Source organism: Dendrobates tinctorius, unplaced genomic scaffold (genome assembly GCF_039654945.1).
Source record: "Dendrobates tinctorius isolate UK_male_01 unplaced genomic scaffold, ASM3965494v1 ptg000039l, whole genome shotgun sequence".
NCBI lineage: Eukaryota > Metazoa > Chordata > Amphibia > Anura > Dendrobatidae > Dendrobates > Dendrobates tinctorius.
The window spans coordinates 32,288,321-32,304,196 of NW_027361707.1; the positions used below are offsets into that span (position 1 = coordinate 32,288,321).

General features: G+C 43.0%; 1 protein-coding gene across 4 annotated transcripts in view; it reads left to right on the top strand.

Annotated features, from left to right (window-relative positions):
* CPEB2 (cytoplasmic polyadenylation element binding protein 2) overlaps window positions 1-15,876 on the top strand; it is a 128,992-nt gene that overhangs the window by 38,621 nt on the left and 74,495 nt on the right. For all 4 annotated transcript variants that reach the window (XM_073574593.1, XM_073574595.1, XM_073574594.1 and 1 more), the window contains exon 4: window positions 13,211-13,261. In XM_073574593.1, coding sequence (XP_073430694.1) covers window positions 13,211-13,261 — 51 coding nt within the window. The remainder of the gene's footprint in view (window positions 1-13,210; window positions 13,262-15,876) is intronic.

Consider the following 15,876-nt stretch of genomic DNA (forward strand, 5'->3'; position numbering starts at 1 on the left):
AATTGTGGCATCGGGTTTTTGTCTATGGCTCATATGTTAATATGTTGTCAGGGTTCTTATCGATTACTCGGACTCAGACTCCTCTAAATGATGACCATAATTTAAGGTCCTGGACAGGAGAAATCGAGGAAAAAAGGGAGTAACGTAAGGGATAGAGATGATTGATCCCGAACTTTAAAGTTCAGGATTCGTACCGGACACTAGTTTTCCGGTGCTGTACTCCGAACACGGACTTCTCCCTGAGGTCCATTTTACGGTACGGGAGTCAGGACAGAGAGAGATTTCCAAAGTTCTAGTGTCCAATGATTTCTAGGGGGTTCAGGTTCAAATTCGAGTACAATTCTGGGACTGGAACCGAACTTTGGACTAAATTTTGGTCAAACCCAGCGGACCCTAACTTCCACTGGTCCGCTCAACTCTAGTAAGAGATTGTCTCATCATAGACAAACTGATTTTTTAATTAGATGCAAGCATGAGACAAGTGAAGACTGTCACAGGGGGTGACCCAAAAGGACAATGGCTGCGGACAGAGACAGACTGTGAGTGTCAGGTGGACGGCGTACTCTAAAGGGTGAAACGCTGTGGTGAAAGTGCTTAGGGCAGCCACAGCGGGGAAGAGCCATAGAGGACGCCACGAACGGTAATACTAAAAAGAGAAAGTACCCGGGTCTGTGTGTAAAAGTGAATTGTGGACTATTCATGTGATGAAGTACGGTGGTCGTCCGAAAAGCGGCCAATAAAATCTGAATTGTTGGACACAACCCTTGTCTCAGTCTCATGTCTGCCGGCGCCACGAAGTGGGTCAACCCCCCACTCCTATTGGATCAGCACCACTTAATCGCCTCCCTCAGCCCGACCCTACATTGCCACCAAATGAAAGGGGTTATTGGCCTAAATACGGCTGCTGAGATCGGGACTCGCGACACTCAGACCATGAATGTGAGAAGCGGATCAGAGGAGAGGGGTTTACACGAGGAAACAACGCATTTCTGGAAAGAATTAATTCCTATATAATGTGCTAATTAATCTACTGAAGCAGAATAGTATTAAACTGTGGCAAGGAGACCTGGCAGAATTTAAATCATGCGTCTCCATATCGTATTTATGGATGAATTTGTTTAGGTGGACCATCTTTACTCATCTGATGCATGCTCAGTGCCTCCTCAGTTGACAGTCCGACTGTTGCTTTTCCAATGGAGGAAACCACACTGGATCCTGTTGGATCTCATTGTACTGTCTTTTAGCATTTGTTTAGCATTGTCGAGATCTAATGTACGACCCTACATTATGGCTTTTGCTGTATATGGAAACCACTACTAAGGTGGATATTGCCTAACAATAATGTGACCCTTGGAATATTATTGTGCTAAGTTCATAAACCTCATTAACATTCACTAACACAAGATCAATATTCCTCCTCCAGGTGTGTAGAGGTCTAAGGTGCTTATAGGGAACCTGACAGCTGATACATGCTGCTCGATCCACGGGCAGCATGTAAGACAATGGCTGTATGATTTCAGCCATGTATATTTGACTAAGGCCGGGATCACACTACCGTGTGTGATGCGAGAAACTCGCATGAGTCTGTCGCATTAACACCCGGCACTGCTGCCGGCACTCAGGACCGGAGCTGCGGCTGCGTAGAAATACATGCGCTGGGTGTTAATTCAAGAGACTCGTGCGAGTTTCTCGCATCACACGTGGTAGTGTGATCCCGGCCTAAGAAATGTCACCAGGGCTAGCAAGCTTGTTGGATCATGTGTCTAATAAGCTAATGTCAGTGCAGCCCTGACAGTTTATATGGTGCATTGCTATCTAATATATAAAGCTCAATGTGCGTGGATTGGCATCCGCATCGTCGCAGCTACAGCCACAAAATTGTGCACAGTCACACGTCTGGACCTCGAGAGCGTCATAGGCTATGTTGTGAGGCAAAATTTTAACGCCGCGCGTTCCAATTCACCAAACAATTTTGCCCCTATCTACATAATGGAGGAAAAGTGTTGGAGGCAAATTGACAGCTGCCAGATGTGAGCAAGGGGGATTTAAAGAATGAGAGCGATGGCGCCAAAGAGTATATACCGTACAGTTGCTAAGGTGGGGCCCTGACATGGGATACTCACCACAGACGGGGATATGAACACACAAAAAATGCGCCACACACTACCACGTGCTTCAACACATATACCACCCTCAGCACACATTTCACCACACATACACCAACCTCGCCACATAAAAGTCGAAACACAAAAGTCGCCACTCAAAACTCGCCACGCTGTCCCAGAGCTGTTTAAAAGATGAAAAATGAGCTGTGATTGGTTGCTATCAGCAGCAGTTTTCTTTGTAGACAGTTGTGGTAACTGAGGCCTATTATTCTTATCATTTCTATGGTGTTATCGTCCTTCTGTAAAGCTGGAAATAACACAATTTATTACCATGCCAACACAGACCACCCTTTGACACAGACTGCAGGGGGAGCCCAGTATCACACAGGATAGGATTAGATACACGGCTCAGCAGACAGTATCACACAGGATAGGATTAGACACATTGTTAAGCAGTCAGTATCACACAGGAGAGGATTAGATACACGGCTCAGCAGTCAGTATCACACAGGATAGGATTAGATACACAGCTCAGCACACAGTATCACACAGGAGAGGATTAGACACATGGCTCAGCAGTCAGAATCACACAGGATAGGATTAGACACATGGCTCAGCAGTCAGAATCACACAGGATAGGATTAGATACACAGCTCAGCAGTCAGTATCACACAGGATAGGATTAGATACACGGCTCAGCAGTCAGTATCACAAAGGATAGGATTAGATACACGGCTCAGCAGTCAGTATCACACAGGATAATATTAGATACACGGCTCAGCACACAGTATCACACAGAATAGTATTAGATACACGGCTCAGCAGCGATGTGTGACTGTGCCAAATTTTGTGGCTGTAGCTGCGACGGTGCGGATGCCAATCCCGGACATACACACATACATACACACACACATTGAGCTTTATATATTAGATAAAGTGACACTTGTCAGAAATCTAAAATTTGACCTGGTCAGTAAGGTGAAAACTGGGTTGAAGGGGTTAAAGTGTGTTTTCTGTGAAACGCTGCAGCATTTTAGAGCGGTACATACATGGCTGAAATCATACAGACAGTGGCTAGAACATGCTGTCCATGGATCGGACAGCATTTACAGCTGTCAGGTTCTCTTTAAAGGAGTCTGTTAACACAAAATGACTGTTCAAAACAAGCACAGGCACTCCGTTTACCTTTGGCATGGCCAAACATTTAAACGCACGATCCCATCTACTTGTTTTCCATCTGTCTTCTTATCTTCTAGCTCCCGTAAAGCCAGAGCCTGTAAGAGGAAGGTGAAAATAGATGAAAACCAAGTACTGAATTCTTCGGATTATAAGATGCACACTTTTTCCACCACCGCCGCCAGCTGAATTCGGACTGTAAGGGTATGTGCACATGCTGCGGATCCGCAGCGGTTTTGGCTCTGCATGTCCGCAGCAGATTCTGCTGCGTTGTACAGTAGCTTTATTTCCTATGGAAAAAAAACCCGCTGTGCACATGGTGCGGATTTTACAATCCACAGCATGTCAATTCTTTGTGCGGTTTCCGCTGCGGTTTCACACCTTATCATTATGAGGTGCAAAACCGCAGGCTAATCCGCAGATACCTGCGGATTTTTCACCAAAAAACTACGTGTGCACTTACCCTAAGACGGACCCACATTTGACGCATTAATTCTTATCCCCTATTTTCCTCCTGAAAATTTGGAGTGTGTCTTATAGTCCGAAGAGAAGATGGACTGAACTGCTTGGCCACACCATCGGATCAATGAGCATCTGTACTGGGGTTGAACAGTCATTTTGTGCTGGCAGAGTCCCTTTTATGAATTGAGTACATATAATACACTCATGCTTCATGTTATGTATGATTGGGTGTTGGGGTCTTAGATTAGGGGTATCCACACTGCATGCGCCGAAAACTACGCCAACAATAAGCGCCCAATGGCTGCATGATATTGTGGGTTAAACAGGAGCACCACCTTCATATTAATGCAGCCATTGACCATATGTTTCTGTTGTGGCCAAAAGTATTGACACCCTGCAATTCTGTCAGATAATACTCAGTTTCTTTCTGAAAATGATTGCAAACACAAATTCTTTGGTATTATCTTCATTTAATTTGTCTTAAATGAAAAAACACAAAAAGAATTGTCCTAAAGCCAAATTGGATATAATTCCACACCAATCATAAAAAAGAGGGTGGACAAAAGTATTGGCACTGTTCGAAAAATCATGTGATGCTTCTCTAATTTGTGTAATTAACAGCTCTTGTAACTTACCTGTGGCACCTAACAGGTGTTGGCAATAACTAAATCACACTTGCAGCCAGTTGACATGGATTAAAGTTGACTCAACCTCTGTCCTGTGTCCTTGTGTGTACCACATTGAGCATGGAGAAAAGAAAGAAGACCAAAGAACTGTCTGAGGACTTGAGAAACCAAATTGTGAGGAAGCATGAGCAATTTCAAGGCTACAAGTCCATCTCCAAAGACCTGAATGTTTCTGTGTCTACCGTGCGCAGTGTCATCAAGAAGTTTAAAGCCCATGGCACTGTGGCTAACCTCCCTAGATGTGGACGGAAAAGAAAAGATGACAAGAGATTTCAACGCAAGATTGTGCGGATGTTGGATAAAGAACCTCGACTAACATCCAAACAAGTTCAAGCTGCCCTGCAGTCTGAGGGTACAACAGTGTCAACCCGTACTATCCGTCGGCGTCTGAATGAAAAGGGACTGTATGGTAGGAGACCCAGGAAGACCCCACTTCTTACCCCGAGGCATAAAAAAGCCAGGCTGGAGTTTGCCAAAACTTACCTGAAAAAGCCTAAAACGTTTTGGAAGAATTTTCTCTGGTCAGATGAGCCAAAAGTAGAGCTTTTTGGGCAAAGGCATCAACATAGAGTTTACAGGAGAAAAAAAGAGGCATTCAAAGAAAAGAACACGGTCCCTACATTCAAACATGGTGGAGGTTCCCTGATGTTTTGGGGTTGCTTTGCTGCCTCTGGCACTGGACTGCTTGACCGTGTGCATGGCATTATGAAGTCAGAAGACTACCAACAAATTTTGCAGCATAATGTAGGGCCCAGTGTGAGAAAGCTGGGTCTCCCTCAGAGGTCATGGGTCTTCCAGCAGGACAGTGACCCAAAACACACTTCAAAAAGCACTAGAAAATGGTTTGAGAGAAAGCACTGGAGACTTCTAAGGTGGCCAGCAATGAGTCCAGACATGAATCCCATAGAACACCTGTGGAGAGATCTAAAAATAGCAGTTTGGAGAAGGCACCCTTCAAATATCAGGGACCTGGAGTAGTTTGCCAAAGAAGAATAGTCTAAAATTCCAGCAGAGCATTGTAAGAAACTCATTGATGGTTACCGGAAGCGGTTGGTCGCAGTTATTTTGGCTAAAGGTTGTGCAACCAAGTATTAGGCTGAGGGTGCCAATACTTTTGTCTGGCCCATTTTTGGAGTTTTGTGTGAAATGATCAATGTTTTGCTTTTTGCTTCATTCTCTTTTGTGTTTTTTCATTTAAGACAAATTAAATGAAGATAATAATACCAAAGAATTTGTGTTTGCAATCATTTTCAGGAAGAAACTGAGTATTATCTGACAGAATTGCAGAGGTGTCAATACTTTTGGCCACAACTGTATCCTCAGGTACAGTGCCTTCCCTTCTCTACTGGAAAGGCATGACTTGTTCTTGGTTGGTGATGTGGGTACCCCGCCATTGAGTAGTCTTGGAGAGTCTAAGGAGATGCATTTTCATAAATGCTAACATTTACATGCCGCTGGCCAGCACTGTATTTCTGAGAATGTGTATATGTGTATACTCCTAGGCACATTCTTCTGCAGAAAGAAAGCAAGCCTTTGTGTTTAGTAATAACTCTCCCCTCATCGGAATAATCAAAACAAGCTTGGACAGTGCGTCTTGTGTGCTGCCGCGCAGCAGATTCGGGGAGAGTGCCTGGAATGTGAGGCACGTGGTCCACAGCCCGCTCCTATGACTAAGCATCTTGTCTATGTGTATGTTTTGGCACACAAAGAAAACTCTTGTATTTTAGTACACCCTGTGCTCTCCCCCGTCCACTCTAGCGTATCATTGGATGTATGCACTTATTTCATTCACACCATCTGGAATCGGAGGAACATTTTATCATGTTCAGGAAATATCTACCGTTATGTACAGTGCACAAATAGAACACAGACTGGGGTGACGTACATGTTATATTGTATAGAAGACTCGTTTGTCTACGTCTACAGGATGTAATACCGGTAACCACTTAAAGAAAAACATTTTTCGTCTTTTGTTTCAATTTTTTGAAAATCTTTTTTTTGACGTCCAAACAGTCGGGGGCATTTATCATTGCATTTGTGCCGTCATGGTCCAAATTACAACATTCCATTGTTGTAAATCAGTAATTCAAATTTGGCAATGTTTTATCCCAATTTTTAGACTTTTTTTAGTACCGGAGACAATTTGAACATGAAAAGAAATGGGGGCGCAGTTAAAGGGAATCTGTCACCCCATTTTTGCTCTGAGCTGTGACCACCGCCATCAGGGGCTTATCTACAGCATTCTGTAATGCTGTAGATAAGCCCCCGATGTAACCTGAAAGATAAGAAAAAAGAGTTAGATTATACTCACCGGGGGGCGTGGTCCGGTGCGATGGGTGTCACGGTCCGGCGCCTCCCATCTTCTAGCGATGACGTCCTCCTTCTTAGGGCAGTTTCACACGTCCAGATAATTCCGGTACCGGGAAAACCGGTACCTGAGCTATCTGTGTCTGTGTGTCCGTGTGCATACGTATGCCATCCGTGTGCTGTCCGTGTGTACCATCCGTGAGCTGTCAGTATGCTGTCCATGTCCTGGAAAAATTATTGTCAATGTTAACCCTTTGACTTTTAAAAACGCACACGGATAGCATCCGTGTGCGGTACGTGTTTACACGGACCCATTGACTTGTATGGGTCCGTGTGATCCGTGCTGTTGGACAAAAACGGACATGTCAGCGTTTTTTGCACACGGACACACGGTCCGTGAAAACACGCTGACATCTGCATAGACACATTAATTCGAATGTGTCTACGTGTGTCAGTGTCTCCGGTACGTGAGAAAACTGTCACTACACGTACCGGAGACACTGACGTGTGAAACTGCCTTTAGGCTGGAGTCACACTGCTGAATTTCTCATGCGATGATCGCATCGCACTGCACAGACTGGTCAACACCTTTCCTGACCTGAGCATGACAGTGTGATGGATTACTATGCAGCTATCAAGCTCAGGTCATTAGAGCAGACAGCCAGTGCGAGTTTTACGATGCGATTCTCGGACGAAAAATTTGCCATTGTGTCTCTGCCCTTTCTTCTGCCTCGGCTCCTGCGCAGGTGTACTTTATCTGCCCTATTGAGGGCAGAGTAAAGTGCAGCAGTACGCAGGCACCGGGAAAGGTCAGAGAGGTCTGGCGCCTGCGCGCTGCAGTACTTTACTCTGCCCTCAACAGGGCAGATAAAGTACGCCTGCGCAGGAGCCGCAGCAGAAGTAAGGAGGATGACACCGCTAGAAGATGGGAGGCGTTGGACGGAACCACGTCACCCATCGGACCGGACCAGACACCCGGGTGAGTATAATCTAACTCGTTTTTCTTATCTTTCTGGTTACATCGAGGGCTTATCTACAGCATTACAGAATGCCATAGATAAGCCCTAATGGCGGTGGCCGCACCTCATAGAGCAAAAATGGGGTGACAGATTCCCTTTAACATGTTGATGTGAAGCAAAATCTGTTTCTGATTGCATTTCCACTAGTGATGAGCGAACGTGCTTGGAAAAGGTGTGCTCGAAAAATATACTGCTCAAAAAAAAAATAAAGGGAACACTATTCCATTTGCAACAGGCTGTTTGTGTTCCCTTTATTTCTTTGAGCAGTATATGTTTGAGTCCCCGCAGCTGCATGTCTCACAGCTGTTCGACAGCCACAACACATGCACAGTTTCCCTGTTTGTTGGGGTGTGTGCAATATGAAAATCAATCTTGAAACCAGATAAAAAGTGGAGAAGTTGACTCAATCTTTGCATTGGGTGTCACACACTATGCATGGAGAACAGTAAGAGGCGAAGAGAACTGTCTGAGGACTTGAGAACCAAAATTGTATCTGTCGCTTATGAAAAAAGCTTGACATGTCGCTTTCTCTCAGATGAATCCCCCCAAAGTAATACTTGGTCAGGAGATCCAAAGGGGTAAGATGGGTGGCCCCTTTTCTCCCAGAGAATTCTACCAAGGAGTAAGCTGGGTGGCATTCAATATGGCTACCATTACAGCTCTAACAAGGATTGTCACTGTGCTTTTCCCGACCGCCTCAGTGGTAGTCTTTGTTTGTTTGAAAAACACAGATAATAATTGCAATGATATTCATCATCCATATTTCCTAGAAGCAGATATAATGAGAGACGGGAATAGAACAGGACAACTCAAAGACTTGAATATTATTTTAGGAAAGAAATGCGTCTTAAGATTCCACTCACACAGACTCTTTAGCTCAGCGTCTCGCTGGCCGACATCTCTCTGGAGATCTGCTTTCTATTCTAATGAGGGACATATTATTGGAAAAGCTGTTTCAGGCCTTTTTTACATAGGACTCGTGGTTTGTCTCACATTTATACAGCTCCCTATGGACATGGTGTGAATATTTTGCACAAAATAAAACGAAAATATATCTCGTATAAGTTCATTTGAGGGAAAGTCTCCATTAATTCCTATATTGAATACACAAGGCCCCATGGGCTAAGAAACACGTGAGCAGCACCATAGTAACCAATCAGATTCTAGCTTTCATTTTTGTAGTGCGGGATAGACAATAAAAGATGTGCTCTGATTGGTTGTTATCAGTGTAATGGTGACCAGCCTCTTTATGGCTGCCATTTTATAGTAGCACATTCAATAATGGTCTAGTTTTGTTTTTTTTCCTTGTCACATTTTATTTTCTTTGCCTGAACCATTTTTGTATTAATTTTAAATTGAGAAAAGACACCAAAGGAAGGCTGCATGGTTTTTTTTTTTTTGGGTTTTTTTTTTTTGCAACTAATGATTTTTAATAAACATTCACCACATGTAAATCATGGCCGTCAATCCGTCCAGAAATGCTGCGTTTTATGCAACAATGGTATTACTTTACCTTACTAAGGTCTGTAACGTCAGACACTTACTGAAGTACAGTACGAAAATATGGCTCAATATATAAAGTAATATTGGACTTCTCTTAAGAAAACCTTCCATATTCTAAATGTGAAAACATGGTATTATGGCTGTATTTGGGATCCGTGTCACAAATCACATAGGACCTAACACAGGAGGGCTGCACATTTAGCGTCGTATGGTTGATGGGCATACATGAATTGGCCTACTTGTGCACTAAGAACCTTCATTTCTTTTCATCTATTACTGTAGGTAAAAAAAGGAAGTAAATTGGGGAAAATTTTGCTAAATTGAATGTTTTTAATATTTTTCTGTGTTTTCACATGGCCTAGATTCATGGTCATGTGCTGCTGTGTTCTTTTTTGACTATATTATATGTAGTTTTCGCAGCCTGCACGTGTTCACACTCTATCTAATAAATAAATGGACTACACCTATTCACAAGCAAATCTATTTTATATATACTGTGTGTATGTGTGTGTATGTGTGTATATATATATATATATATATATATATATATATATATAATATACACAGTACAGACCAAAAGTTTGGACACACCTTCTCAGAGTTTTCTTTATTTTCACGACTATGAAAATTGTAGATTCACTCAGAAGGCATCAAAACAATGAATTAACACATGTGGAATTATATAATTAACAAAAAAGTGTGAAATTACTGAAATTATATCTTATATTCTAGGTTCTTCAAAGTAGCCACCTTTTGCTTTGATTACTGCTTTGCACACTCTTGGCATCCTCTTGATGAGCTTCAAGAGGTAGTCGCCGGAAATGGTTTTCACTTCACAGGTGTGCCCTGTCAGGTTTAATAAGTGGGATTTCTTGCCTTATAAATGGGGTTGAGACCATCAGTTGTGTTGTGCAGAAGTCTGGTGGATACACAGCTGATAGTGCTACTGAATAGACTGTTAGCTGCTTTTTTCTTGCCATAATACAAATTCTAAGTAAAGAAAAACGAGTGTCCATCATTACTTTAAGAAATGAAGGTCAGTCAGTCTGAAAAATTGGGAAAACTTTGAAAGTGTCCCCAAGTGCAGTGGCAAAAACCATCAAGCGCTACAAAGAAACTGGCTCACATGAGGACCGCCCCAGGAAAGGAAGACCAAGAGTCACCTCTGCTGCGGAGGATAAGTTCATCCGAGTCACCAGCCTCAGAAATCGCAGGTTAACAGCAGCTCAGATTAGAGACCAGGTCAATGCCACACAGAGTTCTAGCAGCAGACACATCTCTACAACAACTGTTCCCTGTTTCACACATCCGTTTTTTTAGCATCCGCCATCCATTTTTTGCATCCGTTTTTGTGTGAAAAAACGGATCCGTTTCCGTTTTACCGCAAACGGGTCCGTGTTTTTTTTTTTTTTTTTTTACGGATCCGCGGTAACCGCTAATGGAAGTCTATGGGACTAAAAAACGGATCCTCCAAAAAAATGGCGGATCCATTTTTTAGCGGAAAACGACGGATTTGGAAGGATTTTAAAAAACGGAAGTGTGATCCAGGTTTAAGAGGAGACTTTATGCAGCAGGCCTTCATGGTAAAATAGCTGCTAGGAAACCACTGCTAAGGACAGGCAACAAGCAGAAGAGACTTGTTTGGGCTAGAGAACACAAGGAATGGACATTAGACCAGGGGAAATCTATTCTTTGGTCTGATGAGTCCAAATTTGAGATGTTTGGTTCCAACCACCGTGTCTTTGTGCGACGCAGAAAAGGTGAACGGATGGACTACATGCCTGGTTCCCACCGTGAAGCATGGAGGAGGATGGTGTGGGGGTGCTTTGCTGGTGACACTGTTGGGGATTTATTCAAAATTGAAGGCATACTGAACCAGCATGGCTACCACAGCATTTTGCAGCAGCATGCTATACCATCCGGTTTGCGTTTAGTTGGACCATCATTTATTTTTCAACAGGACAATGACCCCAAACACACCTCCAGGCTGTGTAAGCGCTATTTGACCAAGAAGGAGAGTGATGGGGTGCTACGCCAGATGACCTGGCCTCCACAGTCACCAGACCTGAACCCAATCGTGATGGTTTGGGGTGAGCTGGACCGCAGAGTGAAGGCAAAAGGGCCAACAAGTGCTAAGCATCTCTGGGAACTCCTTCAAGACTGTTGGAAGACCATGTCCGGTGACTACCTCTTGAAGCTCATCAAGAGTGCAAAGCAGTAATCAAAGCAAAAGGTGGCTACTTTGAAGAACCTAGAATATAAGACATATTTTCAGTTGTTTCACACTTTTTTGTTAATTATATAATTCCACATGTGTTAATTCATAGTTTTGATGCCTTCAGAGTGAATCTACAATTTTCATAGTCAAGAAAACAAAGAAAACTCTTTGAATGAGGTGTGTCCAAACTTTTGGTCTGTACTGTGTGTGTGTGTGTGTATAATATATACACAAATATGCACACATGTATATACATACACATATGAACACACAATGAATACTCTTTTAAGTGGCTCTCTATTTTTAAGCCCTTTAATAATTTTCACATTACGATACCATTACAGTCTTTAGAAACAACAGACGCCTGATATACCCAACTAAGAATCGAAAAGTTACATTTTTGTTCCATGTACTTTATATACAAAGGTGTAGCGCAGCAATAGGAGGTGTAGATACGGCCGTTACACCTGAGCTGTGATGCATAGATTGAGGTCACTCCCTCTTCGAAGAGGGTTGCCAGCTAGGGAATAGTGGACCTGTGGAAGTTCAGGTTCTGGTACCTGACCAAACTTTAGTCCAAAGTTTAGTTTGGGTGCCAGAACTGTACCCGAACTTCAACCAGAACCTGAACCCCGTGGAAAACAATGGGGACCCAAACTTTGAGATGGAAAAAATGTCTGTCTCTCTGTCTGTCCCTCTCTATCTCTTTCTGTCTCTTCATTCCGGATTCCCGAACTGTAAAACTGACTTCCAGGAGAAATCTGTGTTCAAAGTTCAGCTCCGGACACTACGTGTCTGATACGAACCCCGTAACTTTACAGTTCAGGTACGCTCATCTCTATTGCCAACTTGATTTTTTTACTTTTTCCTGGCAGCTTATCAAAAAAATCACAGACAGGCAGAATTTTTTTATGGGCACACTGGAAAAGCATAGTGTCTCCAGCCCATAATTCTGATAAGAAGACATCAGCTGCATTCACTGTAACCCGATGATAGATAGTCATGATCTACTTTTCCTCAGCTTCAGAAAAATTCACGGACACCTTAATCTTTTCTTGTGGACAGGGCAAAAAAGTGTCCACTTTTTACTGACAATCTTGGACCTTTTGGACAGTAGGCCACTCAAGGTCCTGTCGAAAGATTTCTATTGCAAATGGAAGCATCTGTTGTGTATGGAGGCCTCCCGACTCTCCAACAGATGATGAGGGAGGATACAAGGATCTGGTCTTTGGAATTTCGATTCTTTTAAGAAATAAAAATTAGATGAAGGCTCAATAATGTTCTATTATTATAGCTACTGCAGAAGTTTTATGGAAATGTCCTGTAATTTTGAGATGTTAAGCCTGGTTCACCATGTATAAGGTGTTTTGTAGTGCCGGACGGGGCCAGGAATGTTCTCCTCCGGACAGGAAGACACGAGAGACTGTTCTGGGAATGTTTATAATGTCACAACATGAAGAAATGGTTGTTCTGTGTGGATTATGTTTCTGCCTGATGGTTTATTGGTTACATGAGAAATCCGCCTGCTGCTCGGGCTTATAGAGGGGGTATGGAGGCAGGGGACAGATCTCCGGAGGTCAGCAAATTGCTGGACTGCAGGCAGCGAAGGAGACGACGTGCGTCCTATTGGATCGCATGCAGAGGTGTAACACTGAACATTACTCAACCCCGTCACTTATGTTTGGTTGCGTAATTCGTATTACATAACTTTTTTTTTTTATTCTTTTTCTCCAGGTCGCTTGAACTACCCCCATCCAGGAACAGACAGTCTTCTCATGCTGAACGGTAAATAATTTAGTTGCTTGATTAAACATTAGCTCAGCAAACACATGGTGCTGTCTAGTTACACTCCGTATTCCTGGTGTCATGCGAGAAACTGTAGCAGGGCTGAAAGAAATCAAAAATAATTGACGTTTCTTCTCATCAAATGATAATGCAGTTTTTGAGGCAAGCACCAGTTGCGATTTCGTAGCGTGCACCGTACCCAGGTGCATTGTTGAGCAGTGTGACACCAGCTAAGGGCTCATTCAGATGTTACGTTTTCTCATCCAGGCGCAATCTCATTTTTGCGGATAGCACTCATACCTATGATAGTCTGTGGGGTGGGTAGTTCACGGGTTTTTTTTTTTTTTTTCTCCCTCAGACCGAGTAGTCCGTACAAAACCACGGAGGCTTGATCCGAGTGTCAGATCAAACTCTCCAATGCAAGTCAACACATCCATCAAAAAATCAGACCGCACTCGGATGCCACCTTGACTAAACTTTGACTAAATTTGGACACTCCGATCAAAAGACACTGATGAAATTCTGACCATTTTTCGCGTTTGAGAAAAGTCGCTGACGTCCGAATGAGCCCTTAGTCTGTCCATAGTATACAGGAACAAGAGTGGTAGTACACTAGTGAAATTCCATCTGTCGGATTCATGATGGATCCTAATGAATGAATTATAAGGCATCCTTCAAAATGGAATTATTTGATTTTGTTATGTCAGTTCCCCACAATTTTTGTAGAATCAGTGTTATGCCTGTTTGGGCCTTGATAGAAACCAAACCCCATTTTTAATGTCAAAGAAAAGATGGATGTGTCAGAAAATCAAGCAGACTTTTTTGCGGGGAGCACATCTAACAGAAAACTTATGTTAATGGAGGAAATACCAAATGAAGGAGTTGTCCAGGACTGAACTATTCTAAGTTTTTCCAGGTTTGGCACTATAGTATGCAGTCACTCTGTGCTTGGGGACTTGTGACTCCTCACATCGCGCATAGTGCGCTATCTCAGGATTCTCATGGGTCGGCAGCGAGACCGGACGGTCATATGACTGAAAGTATGGTATATACTGTACATACTTCCAGCCACATTCCAAATAGATGTACGCGGCCTCACACATTTCACTCGCATTAAGTGAGGCCACACATGTCTAGTCGGGATGTGTCGGGGAGAATGCATATCGCATATGACCGCCTGCTCAAGAGACCGGAGAAACCTGACTGCTATGCGAGATCTGATTCCCAAGTCTGCAGCCAAATAGAGTGAGTTCCACCCCGTAAACCACTTCGTTTTGGCCACTGCTGTTGTTGATTTCAGCCGATTGAAGGGGTTGCTGAGTGTCGGACCACCACCAATAGCCTATTGATGATCTATCTTATAGATAGGTCAGTATTGGTGGAGTGCTGTAAAGAAAAGTCAACCAAACCCATAGATTCGTTGTAGTATGTAGGGGCGGGGGTCTGCGGACATTTCTGTGACAGAAAATATCTTGAGAATGTAGGGGAACACATGCCAGAGAAATCTGTGGAGGTCTTATTCCCCATTCGAGGAGGAGGTGTCGCATTGTGTGTTAGAAACGCGTATATCTGCACAGAGATTAAAGCTTCAGAGACTGGGAGTTTTGTGGAAACTGTTTGGGTAAGAATACAAGGACAGAACAATGGAAAGGATACCATTTGTAGGCATTTACTACAGGCCACCTGTGCAAGCTGAAGATATGGATGAACTCTTTATGCATCAAATGGCCAAGTTCTCCAAAAAATATGACAGTTGTCATGGGAGATTTCAACTATCCAGACATTTGTTGGGAATCTCTCTCAGGCAAAACTAACAGGTCAAGGAAATTCTTATCCTCTCTTGCTGACAACTTTATCTTCCAAAAGGTAGGGGAGAAAACAAGGGGAAATGCTACCTTGGATCTAATCCTTATAAACAGGGAGGAAATGGTTGAGGTAAACGTGGCTGGGACCATAGGAGGTAGCGACCATGCTATTTTAGAATTTTGGATAACTAGAGGGGGAAGACCTGTGAAGACTCGGACGTCAAAGTTAGATTTCAGAAAGGCAGATTTTAAGGGATTCAGCAAGAGAATTGGAGGGATCCAATGGCTGGATATCCTTAAGGACAAAAATGTCCAAGAAGGATGGGAAATCTTGAAAAATGAAATTCTCAAAGCTCAATCGTTAACAATTCCGAAAAGAGGGAAGAATAGGAAGCATTTAAGGAAACCAGGATGGATGAAGACAGAACTTAAGCACATGCTAAAAAGGAAGAAAGAAATGTTCATCAAATGGAAAGAGGGAGGCATATCTAAAGAAGAATATAATGCTGCAGAACCTGCAGGGCACGAATCAGATTATCTAAAGCTGACAATGAATTGAGGCTTGCAAGAGACGTCAAAAGCAATAATAAAGGATTTTGGGGATATGTCAAATGTAAAAGAAAAGTCAAAGATGCTATAGGATTTTTACAGGATGAAAATGATGAAATGGTAAGACAGGATGTTGAGAAGGCCGAACTTTTAAATTCCTATTTTGCATCTGTTTTCTCTCAGAAAGGAAATGTAACATCAACTATTCTTCACTGTCCTATTAAGGGAATAGAAGAATCCAGGATATCTATAAGCAGAAAT